The sequence below is a fragment of the Mus caroli genome, unplaced genomic scaffold (genome assembly GCF_978045245.1).
Source record: "Mus caroli unplaced genomic scaffold, Mus_caroli_1 scaffold_5, whole genome shotgun sequence".
Lineage (NCBI taxonomy): Eukaryota > Metazoa > Chordata > Mammalia > Rodentia > Muridae > Mus > Mus caroli.
The window spans coordinates 57,596,215-57,617,702 of record NW_028227260.1 but is presented as its reverse complement, the minus strand read 5'-3'; the positions used below and the strand labels follow the sequence as shown (position 1 = coordinate 57,617,702).

Below are 21,488 nucleotides of genomic sequence, written 5' to 3'. Positions count from 1 at the left end.
GATCTCAAGGAAGAGAAAGCAGAAACTAATGGTAAGAACAATAGAAATCATAAATAAATAAAAATTAAGCAGCATCCCCATGAATGAGATAGAACAAAGTAAAAATAATAAAAGATTTCTTGAAAACAATGAAAGTGATACAAAATGTACCAAAATGATGTGATACAGCAAAAGCACTATTGGTTGTGATAGCCATAACAAAAAATCCCTACACAAAAGAAACAAGGATTTTAAATAAACAACCTAATGGTACTTAGAATAGCTTAAACAATTCCAATTAAAAATGTGCTGAAATGCCAGGTGTGATGGCACACGCCTTTAATCCCAGCACTTGGGAGGCAGAGGCAGGCGGATTCCTGAGTTCAAGGCTAGCCTGGTCTACAAAGTGAGTTCCAGGACAGCCACGGCTACACAGAGAAACACTGTCTCGAACCTCCCCCCCCCCCCCTCCGCCAAAAAAAAAGTACTGAAACAATAAAGGTCAGAATATAAATCAAGACTTTAAGTAGTCTACTCACAATAGTAATAAAACTCAATTGGACTTTTTAAAGGTCACAAAATTCAAAAATTTTTGGCTAGGATAGCAAAGAAAAAAAATGAAGAAAACTCAAATGCCTCATATTGGAAATGGCAAATAAAAAATTTAAACTGATATAAAAAAACACAACTGAATGCAAGAAGCTATTATTGAGCTATATGCTAAAAAACATTGTAAGTGCTAGAAGATATGAGCAAAGTCCTAGCCACTTGCAAAATAAATATAAAGTCTGGAAAGACAAGAATGGATAAAATATCAAAGTGTTCCAACAAAAAGAAGTCTAAGAGACAATGGCTTCACTGATGAATTATAAAATGCATCTAAACAATGACAATACACTCTTTCTCAGGTTTTCAAAAAATTAAAATTAGGGAACTATGCTAAATTTATTCTACATGGACAATATTATCTGATATCAAATGCAGAAAATGCAAAAACTATAGAACATTATGCTTGGTAAGTAAAATATAAATATAAATTGTTGTCAAACAATAGCAAATCATTCAAAATTCATCAGTAAATTTAAAAATGTATCAGAAAAGATGAAGCAATCACAGGAAGGATAATTCTCAAAAGAAAATATACAAATAGCTAAAATTTTATGAAAAATATCAATCATCACCAGGAAATTGCATATCAAAACCAAAATAAGATATTCTTTTGTTTGTTTTGTTTTGTTTTATTTTGTTTTGAGACAAAGTATTACTGTGTAGACCTTCCTAGCTGACTCATTTTGTAGACCAGGCTACCCTTGAGCTCACAGTCTTTTGCCTCCCAAATTCTGGGATTAAATGTGTGTGCCAACAGGTCTGCCTACAATGAGATACTTTTTCATCCCAGACAGGATTCCTATCCCCAGGAAGGTCCAAAGTGACAAATGGTATTAAGTATAAGGAAAAAGAATTGCTACATACTGCTGGTGAAACTGTTAATACAAATACATTCAATATTGCAGAAAATCCTCAAAAAAGTGGAAATGTATAATTTGAGTTGATTCGCTGCATTTTGCCTAATTGCAGAGGTCTGAATTAAATCTCTATCTTTTGCACAAATAAGCTTCTCTGGTGTTAAGTTGCTAGAGGCAGAGAGGTCCTGTACTTATAGAGAAGCAAAAAGAACCAGAAACAATAATCACACATGGTTGTCACCTCAGTGGAGGAGATAAAAATCAAATTCCCCAATTCCATCCAGAAAGCTGAGCATGGAGGCTGTTAACAACCTGCTTACTTTTTTGCTATTGGTGGAGACATACATCACCCAAAGTCCCCAGAATGGTTCTCCCAGAATCATTCTTCCCTCCCTAGACCATGGCCCATCTTTAGGGAAGATGTTGCAAGAACTTTATGTCCTACTGACCTCGATGCTATCAGTCAGAGATTACACTAGATTCCAGACCTTTTGGCTATAGATCTCACCCTCACAGTCACATGTACTTTGTAAAACCATTTGATGTAGTCAGACCTAAGCACTTCTATGCACCTGGGGCTGAACTGATTGCACTGATTGTTGCCTGGAAACCTTTCCCAAACTGTAATGTGTTTTAAGTATGTTGACAATGATCTGTTTCTGTCATTAGACTCCCTGAAGTCTGATCCATGTCAACAAAGTCAATCTGCACCTGGTTTTATTCTTATCTTTTGGTGGGGTTCACTTCTGCCTGTATACCTGCATGTACCTCCACAATAATCTATTCTTACCTGTGGGATAAGGATATGTATTTAGAATGTAGTTAAAAACTATATTTGTTTAGGAAAGTGGCAGTAGTTGCTTCTCCTCTTAGACCTATGGCCTCTCTACCTATCTTAGTTAGGGTTTTACTGCTGTGAACAGACACCATGACCAAGGCAAGTCTTATAAAAAAAACAACATTTAATTGGGGCTGGCTTACAGGTTCAGAGGTTCAGTCCATTATCATCAAGGTGGGAGCATGGCAGTATCCAGGCAGGCATGGCACAGGCAGAGCTGAGAGTTCTACATCTTCATCCAAAGGCTGCTAGTGGAAGACTGACTTCCAGGCAACTAGGGTGAGGGTCTTAAGCCCACATCCACAGTGACGAACCTACTCCAACCAGGTCACACCTATTCCAACAAAGCCACACCTCCAAACAGTGCCACTCCCTGGTCCAAGAATGTACAAACCATGGCACTACCCTAGGGTAGTTAGGCATACATTAACAAGCATGGAGTCCTTTCTATTGAGTGGGCCTTAATTCCAATTAGACAACTGTTGGCTACCCCCAAGATAAAAGTGCCAATCTTGTGTCATTATCGGTATCTTGCCAGCCTAGGCATTATGATAGTTTTTAGGCTTTACAGATGGGTCGGTAGTTAATTATTTTCCTCCCTTGAGAGCTTTTGCTACAACTTTGGACACTAGGAGAGTCAGTACTTGGGGAGGAGATTTTTAAGTCAGTTATAGCTCAAATTCTTCTTGTCCTATGTTCAAAGTAAATCCTCTAGGAGGTAGCTTCCCATTCTCCCTATTTTTGACTTTTTTAAAATAAATTTTGAGAACTTTTTAAATGAGTACTGCATTTACGTTACTCCGGCTCCCTCTTCAAACTCCTCCTGTGTTTCCTGAATTCCACTCAAATTCACGATCTCTTTTATTAGTAGTATTAGTATTAGTGCTACATATACAAATGACCTAATACATCCGCTTAATTTTGCTTATATGTACATGTGTCCAGATTTTACGACTTGGAATTAGACAATCTATTCAATACAAGCTCACCTTTGAAGGACATTGATTGTCTCTCTTTCAAGAGCTGCTGACCACCAGTATATCTTCATCTAGGAGGAAGCAAGTAAAGTTTCCCTTCTTTGTGATAGCATTTTAACTGTTGTCTTTTTGCCTTTCTTGTTCAGGCAACTGTATTGTTGATATTTCATGGGTTCATTTCCCTTGTCATGTCTAGTGGATACAATAAAGTAGCAGGCATCCTGGGTGTTTGGCTCTTAAAATCATTCTATCTCCCATTTCATCATTTTCCATGAATCTTAAGTGAGTGAGTGTTTGTGTGTGTGTGTGTGTAGTTGTGCGATGCGGGGCAATTGGATTCACCCCCAAAAGTCAGATCTAAGAAATTTTTGAGTCCCAAGCATGGAAAATCCCCCTGTGAGTTATTCTTCAGAGGAACATAAGAGGCTTCCCAAAACAATATTAGTTTAACAAGAAGGCCCAAGTGAGGATGCTTCAATACCACTTAGAAAGGGGAACTAAATAATCATGGGAGGCAGAGGGAGGGAGCAACCTGAATGGTAGAGGGGAGAAGAAAGTGGGGGAAGGGTCAAGTATGGTGAAAGACAAGAGAGAAGCCCAGAGGGAGAGGAGAATCAATGAAAATATGCAGCTGTGGAGCAGGGTAGAGGCACAGAGGAAACCTCAAGAATGTCCTAGATACCTGGAATATGAAAGGGTCCCAGGACTCAGTGGAGATGACCTTAGCTGAAATGTCTAACACTGGGAAGATGGAACCTTAAGAGAACACCTCCAGTAGATAGACAAGACCCCCAGTGGAGAGATGGGGCAACCCATTAACCTTCAAATTTTTTGACCCAGAATTGTTCCTATCTAAAGGAAATGCAGGGACAAAAATGGAGCAGAGGCTGAAGGAAAGGCCATCCAGAGACCAGGCCAGCTTGGGATTCATCCCATGCACGGGCACCAAACCCTGACACTACTACTGATACCATGTTGTGCTTGCATACAGTAGCCTAGCATGGCTGTCCTCTGAGAGGCTCTACCAGCAGCTGACTGAAACAGATGCAGATACTTACAGTCAACTATTGGACTAAGGTTGGTGAAAGAGTCCTTATGGAAGAATAAGGACTGAAGGAGCTGAAGGAGATTGCAATCCCATAGGAAGAACAACAATCAACTAACCTGGACCCATCAGAACTCCCAAAGGCTAAGTGATCAACCAAAAAGCATACATGGGTTGGTCTGTGCCCCCTCCCACATACACATACTTATGTAGCAGAGGACTGCCTTGTCTGGCCTCAGTAGGAGAGGATGAGACCAATAGTGTAGAGACTTGATGCCCCAGGGAAGGGGGACATTGTGGGGTGGGGGTGAGAGGTATATGTAGTAAGGTGTGGGTGGGTGGGTGGGTGGGTGCCTGAGGGGTTGGGTGGAGGAGCACCCTGTCAGAGTCAAAAGGGATGGGGCAGGGGGTGAAGAACTCTAGGAGGGGTGACTGGGAAAGGGGGCAACATTTAGAATGTAAATAAATAAAACAATTTTATTTATAAAAAGAAAAAGGAATAAAAGTCAGAAATAGATGTACAGTAAGATTCAACAATCTTATTATTCCTTCATGTCAATAGAAATAAAATTAGTACCAAAGAAATAATTTCATGCTTATTACAGTATCTAGGATATATCATACAAAGCATCTGTTAGTGGATGTGTATTAGAACATTATCTTTACATAAAATGAAATCCTGTCACTTGAGGAGTTATTATGTTGAGAGTATGATAAGCACAATAATATAAGTACAGAAATATGGTTGCTGTATGTACTAACTTATTAGTAAGAGCAAAAATGATTACTTTTTAGGACTAAGTGGTAAATCATGGCTCTGAGAGGCTGTTACCAACATAGGATGAGGATGGAAAATAACTCTAAAAATGCAACTCAATAGGAGCAATTAGTTCTGCTGTAATATTTTATGGTAGAGGAAACATTCTATAAAAAAAAATCTATTTATTCTAAAATTACAAGAGCCTCTTTACTACTACCACATAAAATTAATAAATGTTTGAGAAATGGAAATGTGAATTATTCTGGTTTGACTATATAATATACAAATATAAAACCTCACAAATATGTTTAAATACTATGTCAACCAAATATTTAAAATTATGCAAAAATGATAATTCTCCATAACAATAACAATTATATCATTTAAACACATAATAAAATATATCTAAGAAAATATTCACTTCTGAATAAAGAGGGGTCAGCAGGCATTGGAACATATATGATATATGAACCATGTCCTCTATGAAGAAGAGATCCTAGCATGGTTTCAGGATACTGACAAAGGAAGCTTTGGGAAACTAAGATAAATAAGTAAGTAAATAAACAAATAAATATAAATGGACAAGGATTTATTTATTCCTAGAAATTGATCAGAAATTTATATGAGTTAACTAAATGTGTGTTGTTATGTTAATTTTATGTTAATACATATATGAAGTTCATAAAATGTACTGTATTCCATGAGACCTAAGATGATACTAGAGAAAGGACAAGAAAATATTTTCAAAAAAAAGATTGAATTTGAAATAAATGTAGTTAATTATAGTTGTTCTTTTTAAAGAGAAATTTTATATTCTATTTTCTTTACATCTTATCTTTAAATAACACTCACATATATGGCCACATATAGCCACTCAAAATTAGTGTTCATTAACTTGTCATAAAATAATTAGTTGTTTTTCCAATAACAAGGTAGAATCAACTAATGAATTACTAAGTCTCTTACTTATATTTTTTGAAATATGCAAGCATATCCATAGTTTTAAAATAAAATTTAGATGTATTAGTATAGAGTGGAAAATATAGTGTGTGCTTTCCCTTTAAATTTTTGTAGCTGGGTCTCTTTATGATGTCATGACTCAACATTATTAGTTTGAACATACAAATGCTGAAGTCCTGGCAGAAGATAGGCAAAGGAAATGTCTCTTTCAAAACTGTAAGCCCTCTTTATAACACTTCTTAGAATTCTTAATGATTAACATATCTAATGAACTTATATAGTTATATGTAAAGTACTGTTATTCCCTAGGCATTTTTATAGGACAATGTTTGTGTTTAAACAGGTAACAAATTTTCCATCAGGCCTTGAGTACTTTCCTTTTAAATATAGCCAATTCGGCTTCTTTTGAAAAATTTATAAATGACTGTGGCTCTTTGAGTCTCTTGTTTCTTGTAGAATGGAAAGAGTGTCTGTGTGGGTTAAGCTATAAGCCTAAATATAACATAATAGTATGTTATAGTTAACAGTCAATAACCTAAAATGTATGAGTAGGAAAATTTTGTCAATCTATTATTCCAATACACAGACTTCATATTACACTTGATAGAATGACTGTTTTTTAAAGGTCCAAAGTGTGGATACTTCGCTGTTTCTTAGAATGGGGAATAAAATACCCATGGAAGGAGTTACAGAGACAAAGTTCAGAGCTGAGACAGAAGGAAGGATTATCCAGAGACTGCCCCACCTGGGGATCCATCCCATATACAACCACCAAACCCAGACACTATTGCATATGCCAGAAAGATTTTGCTGATAGGACCCTGACATAGCTCTCTCTTGTGAGGCTATGCCAGTGCCTGGCAAATACAGAACTGGATGCTCAAGGTCATCTATTGGATGAAACACAGGGCCCCTAGAAAGAGCTAGAGAAAGTACCAGTAGGCCATAGAACCTTCGCAGGACCAAGGGCCTCTCCTCCCACTGATGACCAACTAGGCCATCCTCTGCTACATATGCAGCTAGAGCCATGAGTCCCACCATGTGTTTTCTTTGGTTGGTGGTTTAGTCCCAGAGAGGTCTGGGGGTACCAGTTAGTTCATAGTGTTGTTCCTCTTTTGGGGATGCAAACCCCTTCAGCTCCTTGGTACTTTCTCTAACTCCTTCATTGAAGGCCCTGTGCTCTATCCAATGGATGGTTGTGAGCATCCACTTCTGTATTTGTCAGGCACTGGCAGAGCCTCTCAGGAGACAGCTATATCAGGGTCATGTCAGCAAGCACTTGTTGGCATCCACAATAGTGTCTGTGTGTTGTTGTTGTTTATGGGATGGATCCCCAGGTGGGGCAGTCTATGGATGGTCATTCCTGCCATTTATCTTTAAGTGTCAGTATCACATTGACTTATGTTGAGATTAAATTGGTATAGTAATTGTACTGTATATCATAAGGCATGTTATTTCCCCAAAATTAGACTTATATATCTTTTAAATTTTATTTTAATCGTGAGTGTGTGTGTGAATGGAGGGTTCATTTCTGGGTCTTCAATTCTATTCCATTGATCTACCTGTCTGTCATTGTACCAGTACCATGCAGTTTTTATCACAATTGCTCTGTAGTACAGCTTGAGGTCAGGCATGGTGATTCCACCAGAGGTTCTTTTATTGTTGAGAATAGTTTTTGCTATCCTAGGTTTTTTGTTATTCCAGATGAATTTGCAAATTGCCCTTTCTAACTCAGTGAAGAATTGAGTTGGAATTTTGATGGGGATTGCATTGAATCTGTAGATTGCTTCTGGCAGGATAGCCATTTTTACTATATTGATCCTACCAATCCATGAGCATGGGAGATCTTTCCATCTTCTGTGAATGGAGGGCACAAGAGGGTATAAAATCCATTAGAAATAGAATAATAGATAGTTGCGAAACATCCTTTGTAGGTACTAAGACTTGAATTCAGACTTTCTTAAAGAGCAACAGTTGCTCATAAAAGCTGCATCATTTCTACAGTCTTTGTGTTATATCTCTTTTTCATGTATCATATCAACTTTAAAATCTTATCATAAAAGTAAAAACACAATTCATTGGAAGTATAAAGAATATGTTAATTTAGTGAGAATTGATGTATATCTTCCAAACTCTCAACATGGTATGCACCTCCATTTAATTATATTTTCCTCAGTTTTCTTAATATTGGTTTCTACTTTTTAGCACAGAGGTATTACATATATATTATTTATCTCAGGTCAAATATATATATATATATATATATATATATATACATACATACATACATATAGTATTGAATTATTTTTGAATTGTTTATGTGATGCTCTATTGAAATATAATTGATTTGAAATTTTTCTCTTTATTTCTAGTAATCTTAATAAATTAAAAAAAATTAATATTATATGTTCAGGTATTTTGAATTTTTATATAGATCATTTAGTTTCTTTTAAGTAACTACATTTGAACTTCATACTTTTCTAAAAATTTTGTTATTTGCTCAACCTTTTTTTTACTAGATTAAGTTGAATATTCCAAGACTATGTGAACACAAGGCTTTTAGTGGATAACCTTATTTGTTGTTTTTCATGAGCTAGGGGGAATGTTTCTAATTTTTTGAATGTTTCTAATTTTTCACCGTTTAGAGTTGCATTTGTTATATACTTGTATATATTCTCTTTGTTAAAAATTTAAATTTCCTAAACTACATCTGCTATAAATTTTATCAAAAAGTTTTAAGAGATGATATTATCAGGCACTTATATAATCATTTTTTCTCTTTTGTTAATGTTCTAATATTGCAAATTTCATATGCTAAACTAACCTAGTATAATCACCACTTATTTTTTATTTAATATCCCTTCTTAAAGTTTAATTTGCCAAAAATAAAAAGTGTAAAGTTATCTCTAGCAGCAATATGAAGTCCTGGAATTTTACTTTCTAGTAGTGATGCTGCCAGTTTTTCATGCCAAGACTATATTATCATCATATAATTTTATTACGTATTCCCATTTTTCTCTATTTCTTTAAGAATTTGTAATTACTATTTGCTTTTACTCAGGGACAGTGAAAAATTGACTATTGAAGATGTTCAAACTTCAAGTTCTTCCTGTCGGTTAGTTTTCTTTATTTTAGTTTTTGTATGTGTGTTTAAGAAATTGTCTATTTCACCTAAATTTTTAAAACAATTAGTGAAAAATTCTTATTTTTTATTTCTCCTGTTACATGTATTTTTCCCATATACACTTTGGCTTTAATTTGCTACCCAAAATATTTTTATCCCCTCCTTTATTTATTTTTCCTTAAAATTTTAAAATTTGCAAATCATTAACACCAAAAAATTATTAAGAATTGTTATTCTTGAGGTTTGTGACATGGTATAGTTGTAAAGTATTTGCTATATAAACCTTACAACCTGAATTCAAATCCTCAGAACATGTAAATCCTGTAATGATAGAGGCCTTTAAAGAAGATATTATTCCCTCAGAGAAAGGCAGGGAAACTCAATCAAATAGGTAGAGGTCTTTAAAGTCGAAACAAATAAATACTTTTAAAACCATAGAAAATGCATTCAAACAGATGAATGAAATTAACAAAATGGTCTAAGACCTACAAATGGAAACAGAAATACTGAAGAAAACAAAGAAGGAGGCAGCCCTAGAGATGGAAAGCTTAGGGAGTAGAACAGGAATAACAGATTCAAGGATCACCAACAGAATATAAGAGATGGGAGAGAGAATCTCAGGCAGAGACGATACAAAAGAAGGAAATGCTAAATGCAAAAAGTACCTAACTCAAAACATCCAAAATATTTGGGACACAATGAAAAGACCATATCTAAGAAAAATAGGAATAGAAGAAGGTGAAGACTCTCAGTTCAACGGGCCAGAAAATATCTTTGACAAAATCATAGAAAACTTCCCTAACCTAAAGAAAGAGATAGCTATACATGTACAAGAAGCATACAGAACATCAAATAGATTGGACCAGAAAAGAAAATCCCCCTACCAAATAATAATTAAAACACTAAATTTACAGAACAGGAAAGAATGTTAAAAGATGTAAGAGGAAAAGCCAAGTAACATAGAAAGAAAGGTCATATATCAGAATTATACCTGACTTCTCAATAGAGACCCTAAAAGCCAGAAGGTCCTGGACAGTTTTATGGAAAACCTGAAGAGACCACAGATGCCAGCTCAGACTAGTATACCCAGCAAAACTCTCAATCACCATAGATGAAGAAACCAATATTTTCCATGACAAAACCAAATTTAAATAATATATTTCTACTATTCCAGCCCAACAGAGGATAATAGGAGGAAAACTCAAACAATGAGGGTAACTACACACAAGACTTTAATCATCTTACAACAAACCCAAAAGAAGAAAATCAAACACACTACCACCCCTAAAAGCAAAATAACAGAAACTAACAATCATTGGTCACTAATATATTTCCACATCAATGGACTCACTTCCCAATAAAATTAAACAGGATAACAGCCTGGATATGTAAACACAATCCATCATTGTGCTGCATACAAAAGACATGCCACATCTACAAAGTTAAACAATACTGCAGTGTAAGGAAAAAAGTATTCCAAGCAAACATTCCCAAGCTGGAGCATTGTGTACTGGCTAGTTTTATGTCAACTTGACACAAGCTGGAGTTTATCACAGAGAAAGGAGCTTAAATTGGGGAAATGCCTCCATGAGATCCAGGTGTGGGGCATTTTCTCAATTAGTGATCAAGCAGGGAGGGCCCCTTGTGGGTGATACCATCTCTGGGCTGGTGGTCTTGGGTTCTATAAGAAAGCAAGCTGAGCAAGCAAGTGGAAGCAAGCCAGTAAGTAAAATCCCTCCATGGCTCTGCATCAGCTCCTACTAACTGACCACCTTGAGTTCCAGTCCTGACTACTTTCTCTGTGATAACTCAGCTTGTGTCAAGTTGACACAAAACTAGCCAGTAAAATTGACCCCTTGTCAGCTTGACACACAAACACATCACTAGTAAGCCTCAACTCTTACATTCTTTTTTTTTTTTTTTTTTTGAGACAGGGTTTCTCTATGTAGCCCTAGCTGTCCTGGAACTCACTCTGTAGACCAGGCTAGCCTCGAACTCAAATCTGCCTGCCTCTGCCTCCCAAGTGCTGGGATTAAAGGCGTGCGCCACCACCGCAGGGCAACCCTTACTTTCTTATTCATCCCCAAGATCTAAATAACTTTAAAAGTCCCACACAGTCTTTGCAAATTCTTAAAATTTCAATCCCTTTTAAAAAATATCCAATCTCTTTTAAAATTCAACATCTTTTTACAATTCAAAGTCTCTTAACTATGGGCTCCACTAAAATACTTTCTTCCTTCAAGATGAAAAAATATCAGGGCATAGTCACGATCAAAAGCAAAATCTGAGTTCGAATAGGCTTACTTTTTTGTTGTTGTTGTAATACTTTTTTAAATATTCATAATTAATTCTGATATTTACTTCTTGTTTGAAAGCCTCTGAATTATGTATATTTTATAATTTATTTTTAATATTTTATACATGTGTACTGTATTATTTCCCCCTGTGCTGGCTAGCCTTCTGTCAACTCGACACAATTTAGAGAGCCATTTGGGAAGAGAAACCCTCAGTTCAGAAAGTATGGTGATTGTGTGAGTAGTCATAACTCAGGAGAAGGGGCAATGACACTCCTGACCTTGAAATATCTGAGAAAGCAGACTGAGCAAACCATTCTGAGTATGTATGAAGCCAGTAAGCAGCACTCATCCATGACCTCAGTTTCTGTCTCCATGATCCTGCCTTGACTTTCTACTCTGACTTTCCTGGATGATGTACAATAAATTGTAAGCTGAAATAGTTTTTCTCCTCACATTTGTTTTTGGTCATGGTATTTTATCACAATAATACACTTTACCTCCTCCTTCCAACACCTTCTAACTCTCTCCATACTGCCTATTCCCTCTCACATTTGTGAACTCCTTTTCTGTAATTATTATTGTTACATATGATATATGAATAAATATATAAATATAATCTGCTGACTCTATGAAGATTGCTTATTTATATATGTTTTAGGGCTGAACACTTAGATATACAATTTAGGGGTTCATCCCTGGGGAAAACTAATTCTTGCTTCCTCAGCAATCATTGTATCTAATCATCTAGGGATAAGACCCCATGAGATTCTCCTCATCTGTGTTTGCATGAGAACTGGTATTGTCATGGTTCATATCTCCTTTGGGCAGCCATGTTGCTGGGATTTCATGGGTGTACCTTCCCTGTCATTTCTAGAAGATACTATATCACAGCAGATTCCTGGGTCCTCTGGTTCTTGCAATCTTTCTGCTCTCTCTTCTGCAATAGTCTATGAGTATCTTTAAAGCTTTAAATATAGTATTTATTTACTTATGATTGTGGGCTTGACCTTTTCTGGGTATTTAAAATATATAAATAGTTTGGATTCAAAATTAATTATATCATATTATTTGGTTGATTTTATTTTAAATTAAAGAATTTAACAATAAGAGAATGCATTAAACATATCAAAGTGTTGGTACGGAAAGAATAATGCATAATAATGATTACCCATAGTACAAATTCAACTTAAATGTTTTCTTTATCTTTTACAGACGAGAAATAAATACCACAACATATGATGACTACATTCTGAGTAAGAAATTGTTCTTTGAAATTTGTTTTTATTTACATTTCTAAACACTGAATCAACAAATAACTAGTACCCCCTACTAAATGTGGTAAGATAAAAACTGTCCTGAATTTGTTGCAGCTTTGACACTTGCTTGTGTACATGTACAAACACACACACATACATGCATACATGTAGATATATTGATACATGTGCAAAAATGTTTCCGACTTGGAGCATGTATTACTTCAAATATGAAATTCATTGAGTTTGTTCTTCCTTCTCATATAGAAATCATGCTTACTCTCATAAGCTCCTCTTGTGCTCAAAGTTCACGATTAAAAAACTTAAAGTGAAAAGGGCAAGAAAAATTAAAGCAATGAGAGTAGTTAGCAAATAATCTATTTGTTGAAAAACTGCACGTTTACAGAGGTCAACATGTTAAACTAAAATCTGCCTAAAATGGCATGTATTATTTCTATTAGTTCCAACTCTACCCTTAGCAAACTTATAAGGAACGTTTAACACTTCAGTCAAGGGATTGATAATGAAGCCACATTTTATGTGAAACTTAACTCAGCTGTTTACTAGCTTTGTGATTTAGAATAAGAAATTTAACATGTTGCAGTGTGTAATTTTTACATGTTTGTAGTATATGCAATGGCATTATCTAAGTCAAAAAGAAGTTTCAAGGATTGAGTTGAAAATTATGAAGGTATAGAACATAATACAGCATATAAAAACATTAACTGTTAATAGTATCAACAATGCTATAATTATTTCTATAATTAACATATAGCAGCTCTTCAAATATATGTAAAAGGCAATCACATATCTCATTAGCCTCTTTCTGTCTAGGAAAACTATGTGGAATGTTGTTCTTAATTCTTTTGTCAATGTTTCCAGATAGTTTGATATTCCTTATAGAATTTATAGAATGGAAGACAGTATTTGTATATATGGCTCTAATTTCTGTGGCTAGCAATGCTAATAAATTCAGAGGGGTAAACATTCTGGGACATCCTTGAAAATTAATACTTTCACTGGTTACTTTATGCTTAGTGTCATGCTATTTATTAAAAAAAAAATCATAAGCCGGGTATGGTGGCACACGCCTTTAATTCCAGCACTCGGGAGGCAGAGGCAGGCGAATTTCTGATTTCGAGGCCAGCATAGTCTACTAAGTGAGTTCCAGGACAGCCAGAGCTATACAAAGAAACCCTGTCTCGAAAAAACAAATCATAAAATATTAATTAATATCTCCCACCTAACCAAAACAATATTAAAAATCAAAACAATGTAAGCATTTGAAAAGAAATAGTGGAAGTATGTCTGTATTTTATTTCTACTGTTTTATTATAGTAGTTGAATATCATTATTTAAGCAACTATTTGTAAAAAAATTTTTATACAAAAACAAAAGTTGAATGTTAAACCTAAGCCAATACTAACTTGGAAAATTGGTTTTTATGTTCCCTAATTGTTATTCAGATATACTACAAGGAAAACAGCTATATTTTATTACAATGTACTTTTATTTAATTCCTATGGTTCTTGCTTAACAATGTTTTTCTATGTAAGAGTCTGGCTATTAACTCTAAATTTTTGTAATTTTCTCATCTCAGTCATTCAAACTAGCGAAAAACAGAATCAAGAACATTTTGCTTTGACATTTCCCAAGACACCTATGCCAGATATAAAGAAGAGATCAGGACCTTCAGAATTAGAAGTTGCAGTTCCCGTAAGTATAGAAGAATCCTTTTTATAGTAAATGAATGCTAATGGCAGCATATATAAACATAAACAAGACATAGAGAATTTGAGTTTTACTACGCAGAAGAAGAACTTAAAATTTATGACTCTTTAGGACAAATTGTTCCCACATGTTTCAAAATAAATTTTTTCTTTTACTTTTGAGATCATAATTATATCATATCACTATTGGAAAGATCCCACAATCAGTCACCAAACCCAGACACTATTGCATATGCCAGCAAGATTTTGATGAAGGGACCCTGGTATAGCGGTCTCTTGTGAGGCTATGTCAGTGCTTGGCAAACCCAGAAGTGGATGCTCACAGTCAGCTATTGGATGGATCACAGGGCCCCCAATGGAGGAGCTAGAGAAAGTACCCAAGGAGCTAAAGGGGACTGCAACCCTATAGGTGGAACAACAATATGAACTAACCAGTACCCCGGAGCTCGTGTCTCTAGCTGCATATGTATCAGAAGATGGCCTAGTCAGCCATCAGTGGAAAGAGAGGCCCCTTGATATTGCAAACTTTATATGCCCCAGTACAGGGGAATGCTGGGGCCAAGGAGCAGAAGTGTGTATGTAGGGGAGCAGGGCAGGGGGGGGGTATAGAGAACTTTCAGGATAGCATTTGAAATTTGAAATGTATATAAAGAAAATATCTAATAAAAAAATGAAAAAAGAATCATTAGAGATACTCATTTTTCATACAGGTTCCTGTGTTTTGGTATTATCTTTTGAAACAGTATTCCTACCTGCTACATTTATGTATTGTTTACATTTTAATCTTGTGTTATAACTGTTCACTTCCATAAAATTATTTTCATGTTGTTTGATTTATTATTATTAGTGTGTGTGGGTGTGTTGAGTGAGTGCAGACATGAGGGTACAGTGGTTCAGAAGATGCCTCTCTTCCACTATAGGATCTAATTCAGGTCAGCAGGATTATAGAATAAGCATTATTATATGCTGAGCTATCTCACTAGTCCTATCAACTTGTTTTTAACTAAAGCATAAAACATCATCTCCCCTTCAATTTCCTCCCTCTAAAACTTCCCATATACCCCTCCTTGCTCTCTTTCAAATTCATTCTCTTTCTTCATTAATTATTGTTATACATGGAGAGAGAGAGAGAGAACATTAGGAATGTTAAATACACACACAATCCACATCTTGAAATAAAAAGGTTTATTTTTAATATATGACTGTTTTTTATTTTTATGCTGCAAATGAAAATATCAATCATTTACATTTTCTTATCATCATTCTCCCCAAACTTTTCAGATACAAGTGAAAAGGAAAATTGAGAAAGATCAGAAACCAACTCATGTATGGATAAGCCAGTTTTTAAGAGACATTTTCTTAAAGTCATCCTTTTCTGTGCCGTTTATTACACAAGCTCCATTCAAATATCTCTATAATCCTCAAAACCATTATATAATGGCAGAAACTAGAAAGCCTAAAGATGATAAAAGAAGAAAAACTTTGAAGATAAAGTTCAGGGGAAAAATAAGCTCATGCGCAGTAAATCTGGAGCCCATGAGAACAATAACCAATGGGGAACCTGAAATACTAGGCAATACAGAAAAAAATCCCTCAAAATCATCACGTAAAATTAAATTGCCTAAGACGTCAAATTCTACATCAGAAACAAATCTAGAATACAACAATTCAAAGAAAACCTTGGAAATGAGTTTGAGAAATGGCAACAAAAATTCAATGAACTTTGTTATGAAGGGGAATGCAGCCACATGTTGCAAGGACAATTCCAATACAGACTCTAAGAAGAGTGTTGAAGCATTTTCTGATGAGATATCAGAGTGTATACACAGCTCAAATATGGATTTAATGTTGCGTCTAAATGAGTTCAGAGCTGAATTCACAGACTTGGATGTATGGTCAACAAATTGCTCACAGAACAATGCAAAGAAGCCTTTAAAGACGGGAGGAAAGAAGGAAAGGGACTCAGATATTGATTCTGGAGGCTCAAAAGATGCAAAGAAAGAGAGAAAGAAAAAAACCAAGAGAGAATCCAGGAAAAAGAGGGATACAGAATCGAGTGATGCTGAATCTGGTGACTCCAACGATGGAAAGAAAAAATCAAAACCAAATAAAAAAAATGAAACTAAGAAAAAGAAGGATACAGACTCTACTGGTACTGGATCTGGGACGTCCATGGTTTCAAAGAAAGGTAAGAAGGAAAAGAAGAATACAGGCAAAAAGAGTACAGGATCTTCTGGTAGTGAATCTGTAGATTCAAAGGGTTCAAAGAAAGTAAAGAAACAAGTAAAGAAAGGTGTCGTGAAGAAAACAATCTCTACTGATTCTGAATCAGATGCATCATCAAAGAAGGGCAAGAAAGATGAAAAGAAGGAAAATAAAGGGAGAAAGAAGAAGCCTATTAAGGATACAGAGTCTACCGATGCTGATTCTGAATCTGAAGGTGACTCAACAGGTAAAAAGAATGAAAAAAAGGATAAGAAAATTACAAAGAAAGGAGAAAAGAAGGATGCAAAGAAGAAGACAGCATCTACTGAAAGTGAGTCTGATTTGGGAGTAAACAAAAAGAAAACTAAAATAAAGGAAATAGTGAGTTTCAGTGATTCAACATCTGATTCATATTCCAAGGCAGGCAGAAGAAAAAATGTAAGGCTCTCAGATTCTGAATCTGAAGATTCATCAGGGTTCAGAGTTTTAAAGTCAACTGATGATTCAGAGGCCTCATCCACAGATTCAAAGACAGGAATGTCCGGAATGAGAAGAGGATACAGATCATTATCCAAAAAGACCACTTTCAATGAAAAGGGGAAAAGAAGTATGATCGGTATAATCCCTTCATCAAGAGAAAGACTACCTTTCCCTCCTTGTGAGCCTTTTAGAGCATCACCTAAGCCTGTGCGTGTCTGTCGGTGCAAGAAATCTCCATCTCCAAAAGCAAGATATGCTCCTTTGGTATGTTTACTAATAATTAATACTTAGGACAAGTTGGATTTTGAAGTGAAGTGGTGTGTGTGTGTGTGTGTGTGTGTGTGTGTGTGTGTGATTTTACTTTATTTTATATGTATCATTATTCAATATTTAAGAGTAATTTGGAACTTAGAGGCAAGGAAGATGAAAATCCATCAAAACAGATTAACCAAGTTGCCAAACAAATGCTTAAATTTCAAGATATAAATACTTACTTTGACTAGAGAAGGGGAAAGTGGTTTGTGACTTAAAGCAAACATTTTACTTACTTATAGTCATTACAGAAATAGGTAACTAGCTATACAACACTCTTGGAAAGCAATTTTAAAAAAAAGAGAGAGATTAAAACCCCATGAGAACATTTAAATGAAGCATAAAGACATTTTGGGGAAATTGCTTAGTGCAGTAAGTCTCAATTAAACAAATTGCACTCAACAGATAAAAAGAACACTGAGATTCAGGAATACACAAAACTTATTCTATCCAAATTGAAGCAAAGGTTTAAATGAGCCCTGATTCTTACTGACAATGAAAACCAAAGTTAACTTTTCAGAAGTTATAAAAATCTCCTTTGGTTTCTATCCATCCCTCTCCTAATGTCCTCTCCTTGGGGATAAATACTTCGTTGATTTATAATTTCTACTTTTCTTGTCTAAGAGATTGTTTCTTCCATTCCCCTTTTCTAAATACCCTGGGGTATTTGAGGGACATAAATGTACAAATCACTTTGGAAGGCACCCCTGATATATATTTTGTCATTTCTTTCTAGGTCTTTCTAATCTTTGTGTGGAGTGTTACCCAGTTACATATTTGGGACAAACATCACAAACCTGTTCCCTCTGATTTTACCTTGTTCATTGTCTGTTCTTACTATGGTGGAGTTGAGACTCTCTGTCATGCTAAATGCAAGACAATCCAAGTTACAGTTAGGCATCAAACCTTTCCTTTTCATTATCATTCATTATTTATCTGTCTCATCTTCCCTGTCATCCTCTTAATTTTTATCTAGGCTCAAGTTTGGATATTTTGGAAGAGTCATAGTAAAATACTACTATTTAAGAAATTTGTCAAAATTTTTTTCATAGAAAGAAAATAAAAGTATGCATAATTACGAAGATTATAATATAGAAAAATTCTGAAATTAAAATTATAAAATTATTGCTTATCAAAGCATGAAATTATTATGTAAACACACATACATAACTATACATATATATACATATATACAAACATATATATATTCATATGATGCCTATAAATTTAAGAGAAAGAAATAGGAAAAATACTATGACATTGAAACTAAGAGAAAAAACTGTACTTGTAGAAAGACTAAATAGCAATTTACCATGTAAAAATATTTGTTTTACTCTTGTAAAATTAGTGTTGTATTTTCAAATTTGAATGTTTCCATCATAAAAACAGTGGTGCTAACACAGACAGTGTGACGTTTAGTAGGTTTTAGTTACTCCAAAAAAGAAGGGAAACTACTCTACCCGCTAAGTGCCATTAGGTCCACCTTAGGGGTCGATGTGTATCACTAGATGCTATCTTCAAAGGCTTCAAAATTACAGATCTATGGTGGAGTCCAGGGAGGGACAGCCTTTAGAAACAATTCAAGTTTTCCTCAATCTACAATGCTGTGTTTGCTTGTAATCTTTAACATACCAGGCATTCTCTCTAATTATTGATCCTTTCTTTTTATTTCCATCTTTCAACTTTATTCTTCAGCCTGGAGTGGAGTGGATTCATAAACTGCTCTGAAGGACAGCTGAGTCCTAGGTTTCACAGAATGGCCTTATGGAAGCAAACTACTTTCAAACCAGCCTCCCTGCTTCTGTGGAACTATAATAAAGACCAGCATCCAAATATCAAAAGCTGTGACTTAGTGTGTATATGTGTGTATGTGTATGTGTGTGTGTGTGTGTGTGTGTGTGTGTGTGTGTGTGTGTGTGTGTGTGTTAGTGTGAGTTTGTGTATGGATATATTTCTGTGTGTATTTGTATGTGTGTATCATATGATTTCTTCACTATTAATTTATTTATTCATCTTACATCCTGATAAACTGACCTAACCTGTCCTAGTCCCCTGATCAGAGACTCACTGAGGCCAGAAAAGGTAAGTTGGGGAACAGAATCCACAGATAGGCAACAGCTTTAGCTTGTTGGTGGACCCACATGAACAATGAAGTGCACATCTGCTACATGTGTACCTGGGGCCTCAGTCCAGACCCTGTATGCTCTTCGGTTGATGGTTCAGTCTCTGAGAGCCCCAAGGATCCAGGTTAGTTGACTCTGTTGATCTTCCTGTGGAGTTACTATCACTTCGGTGCTCTCAGTCCTCACTCTAACTCTTCCACATGAGTACCCTAGCTCCATGCTTTTAGCTCCCTTGTCGAAGATCAAGTGACAATAGGTGTGTGGGTTCATTTCTGGGTCTTCAATTCTATTCCATTGGTCTACTTGTCTGTCACTATACCAGTACCATGCAGTTTTTATCACAATTGCTCTGTAGTAAAGCTTTAGGTCAGGCATGGTAATTCCACCAGAGGTTCTTTAATCCTTGAGAAGAGTTTTTGCTATCCTAGGTTTTTTGTTATTCCAGATGAATTTGGAGATTGCTCTTTCTAATTCGTTGAAGAATTGAGTTGGAATTTTGATGGGGATTGCATTGAATCTGTAGATTGCTTTTGGCAAGATAGCCATTTTTACTATGTTGATCCTGCCAATTCATGAGCATGGGAGATCTTTCCATCTTCTGAGATCTTCTTTAATTTCTTTCTTCAGAGACTTGAAGTTTTTATCATAGATATCTTTCACTTCCTAAGTTAGAGTCACACCAAGATATGTTATATTATTTGTGACTATTGAAAAGGGTGTTGTTTCCCTATTTTCTTTCTCAGCCTGTTTATTCTTTGTGTAGAGAAAGGCCATTGACTTGTTTGAGTTAATTTTATATCCAGCTACTTCACCGAAGCTGTTTATCAGGTTTAGGAGTTTTCTGGGGGAATTTTTAGGGTCACTTATATATACTATCATATCATCTGCAAAAAGTGATATTTTGACTTCATCTTTTCCAATTTGTATCCCCTTGATCTCCTTTTGTTGTCGAATTGCTCTGGCTTGGACTTCAAGTACAATGTTGAATAGGTAGGGAGAAAGTGGGCAGCCTTGTCTAGTCACTGATTTTAGTGGGATTGCTTCCAGCTTCTCACCATTTACCTTGATGTTGACTACTGGTTTGCTGTAGATTGCTTTTATCATGTTTAGGTAAGGGCCTTGAATTCCTGATATTTCCAAGACTTTTATCATGAATGGGTGTTGGATTTTGTCAAATGCTTTCTCAGCATCTAATGAGATTATCATGTGGTTTTTGTCTTAGAGTTTGTTTATATAATGGATTACATTGATAGATTTCCGTATATTGAACCATCCCTGCATCCCTGGGAAAAAAAAAAACCTACTTGGTCAGGATGGATGATTGTTTTGATGTGTTCTTGGATTCAGTTAGCGAGAATTTTATTGAGTATTTTTGCATTGATATTCATAAAGGAAATTGGTCTGAAGTTCTCTATCTTTGTTGGAACTTTCTGTGGTTTAGGTATCAGAGTAATTGTGGCTTCATAGAATGAGTTGGGTAGAGTAACTTCTACTTCTATTTTGTGGAATAGTTTGTGCAGAACTGGAATTAGATCTTCTTTGAAGGTCTGATAGAATTCTGCACTAAACCTATCTGATCCTGGGCTTTTTTTGGTTGGGAGACTATTAATGACTGCTTCTATTTCTTTAGGGGATATGGGACTGTTTAGATCATTAACTTGATCCTGATTTAACTTTGGTACCTGGTATCTGTCTAGAAATTTGTCCATTTCATCCAGGTTTTCCAGTTTTGTTGAGTATAGCCTTTTGTAGAAGGATCTTGATGGTGTTTTTGATTTCTTCAGGATCTGTTGTTATGTCTCCCTTTTCATTTCTGATTTTGTTAAATAGGATGCAGTCACTGTGCCCTCTAGTGAGTCTAGCTAAGGGTTTATCTATCTTGTTGATTTTCTCAAAGAACCAGCTCCTAGATTGGTTGATTCTTTGAATAGTTCTTCTT

The 21,488-nt window shown here is 35.4% G+C and overlaps 1 protein-coding gene across 1 annotated transcript; it reads left to right on the top strand.

The window, feature by feature from the left end:
• The first annotated feature begins 6,193 nt into the window (after positions 1-6,193).
• Positions 6,194-19,240, top strand: Cylc1 (cylicin 1). The gene is made up of 6 exons (XM_021153569.2): positions 6,194-6,241; positions 9,087-9,140; positions 12,659-12,699; positions 14,300-14,415; positions 15,711-17,378; positions 19,122-19,240. The coding sequence occupies exons 1-6, from the start codon at positions 6,225-6,227 to the stop codon at positions 19,152-19,154; spliced, it is 1,929 nt and encodes a 642-aa protein (XP_021009228.1). The 5' UTR covers positions 6,194-6,224; the 3' UTR covers positions 19,155-19,240.
• The last annotated feature ends 2,248 nt before the right edge of the window (positions 19,241-21,488 follow it).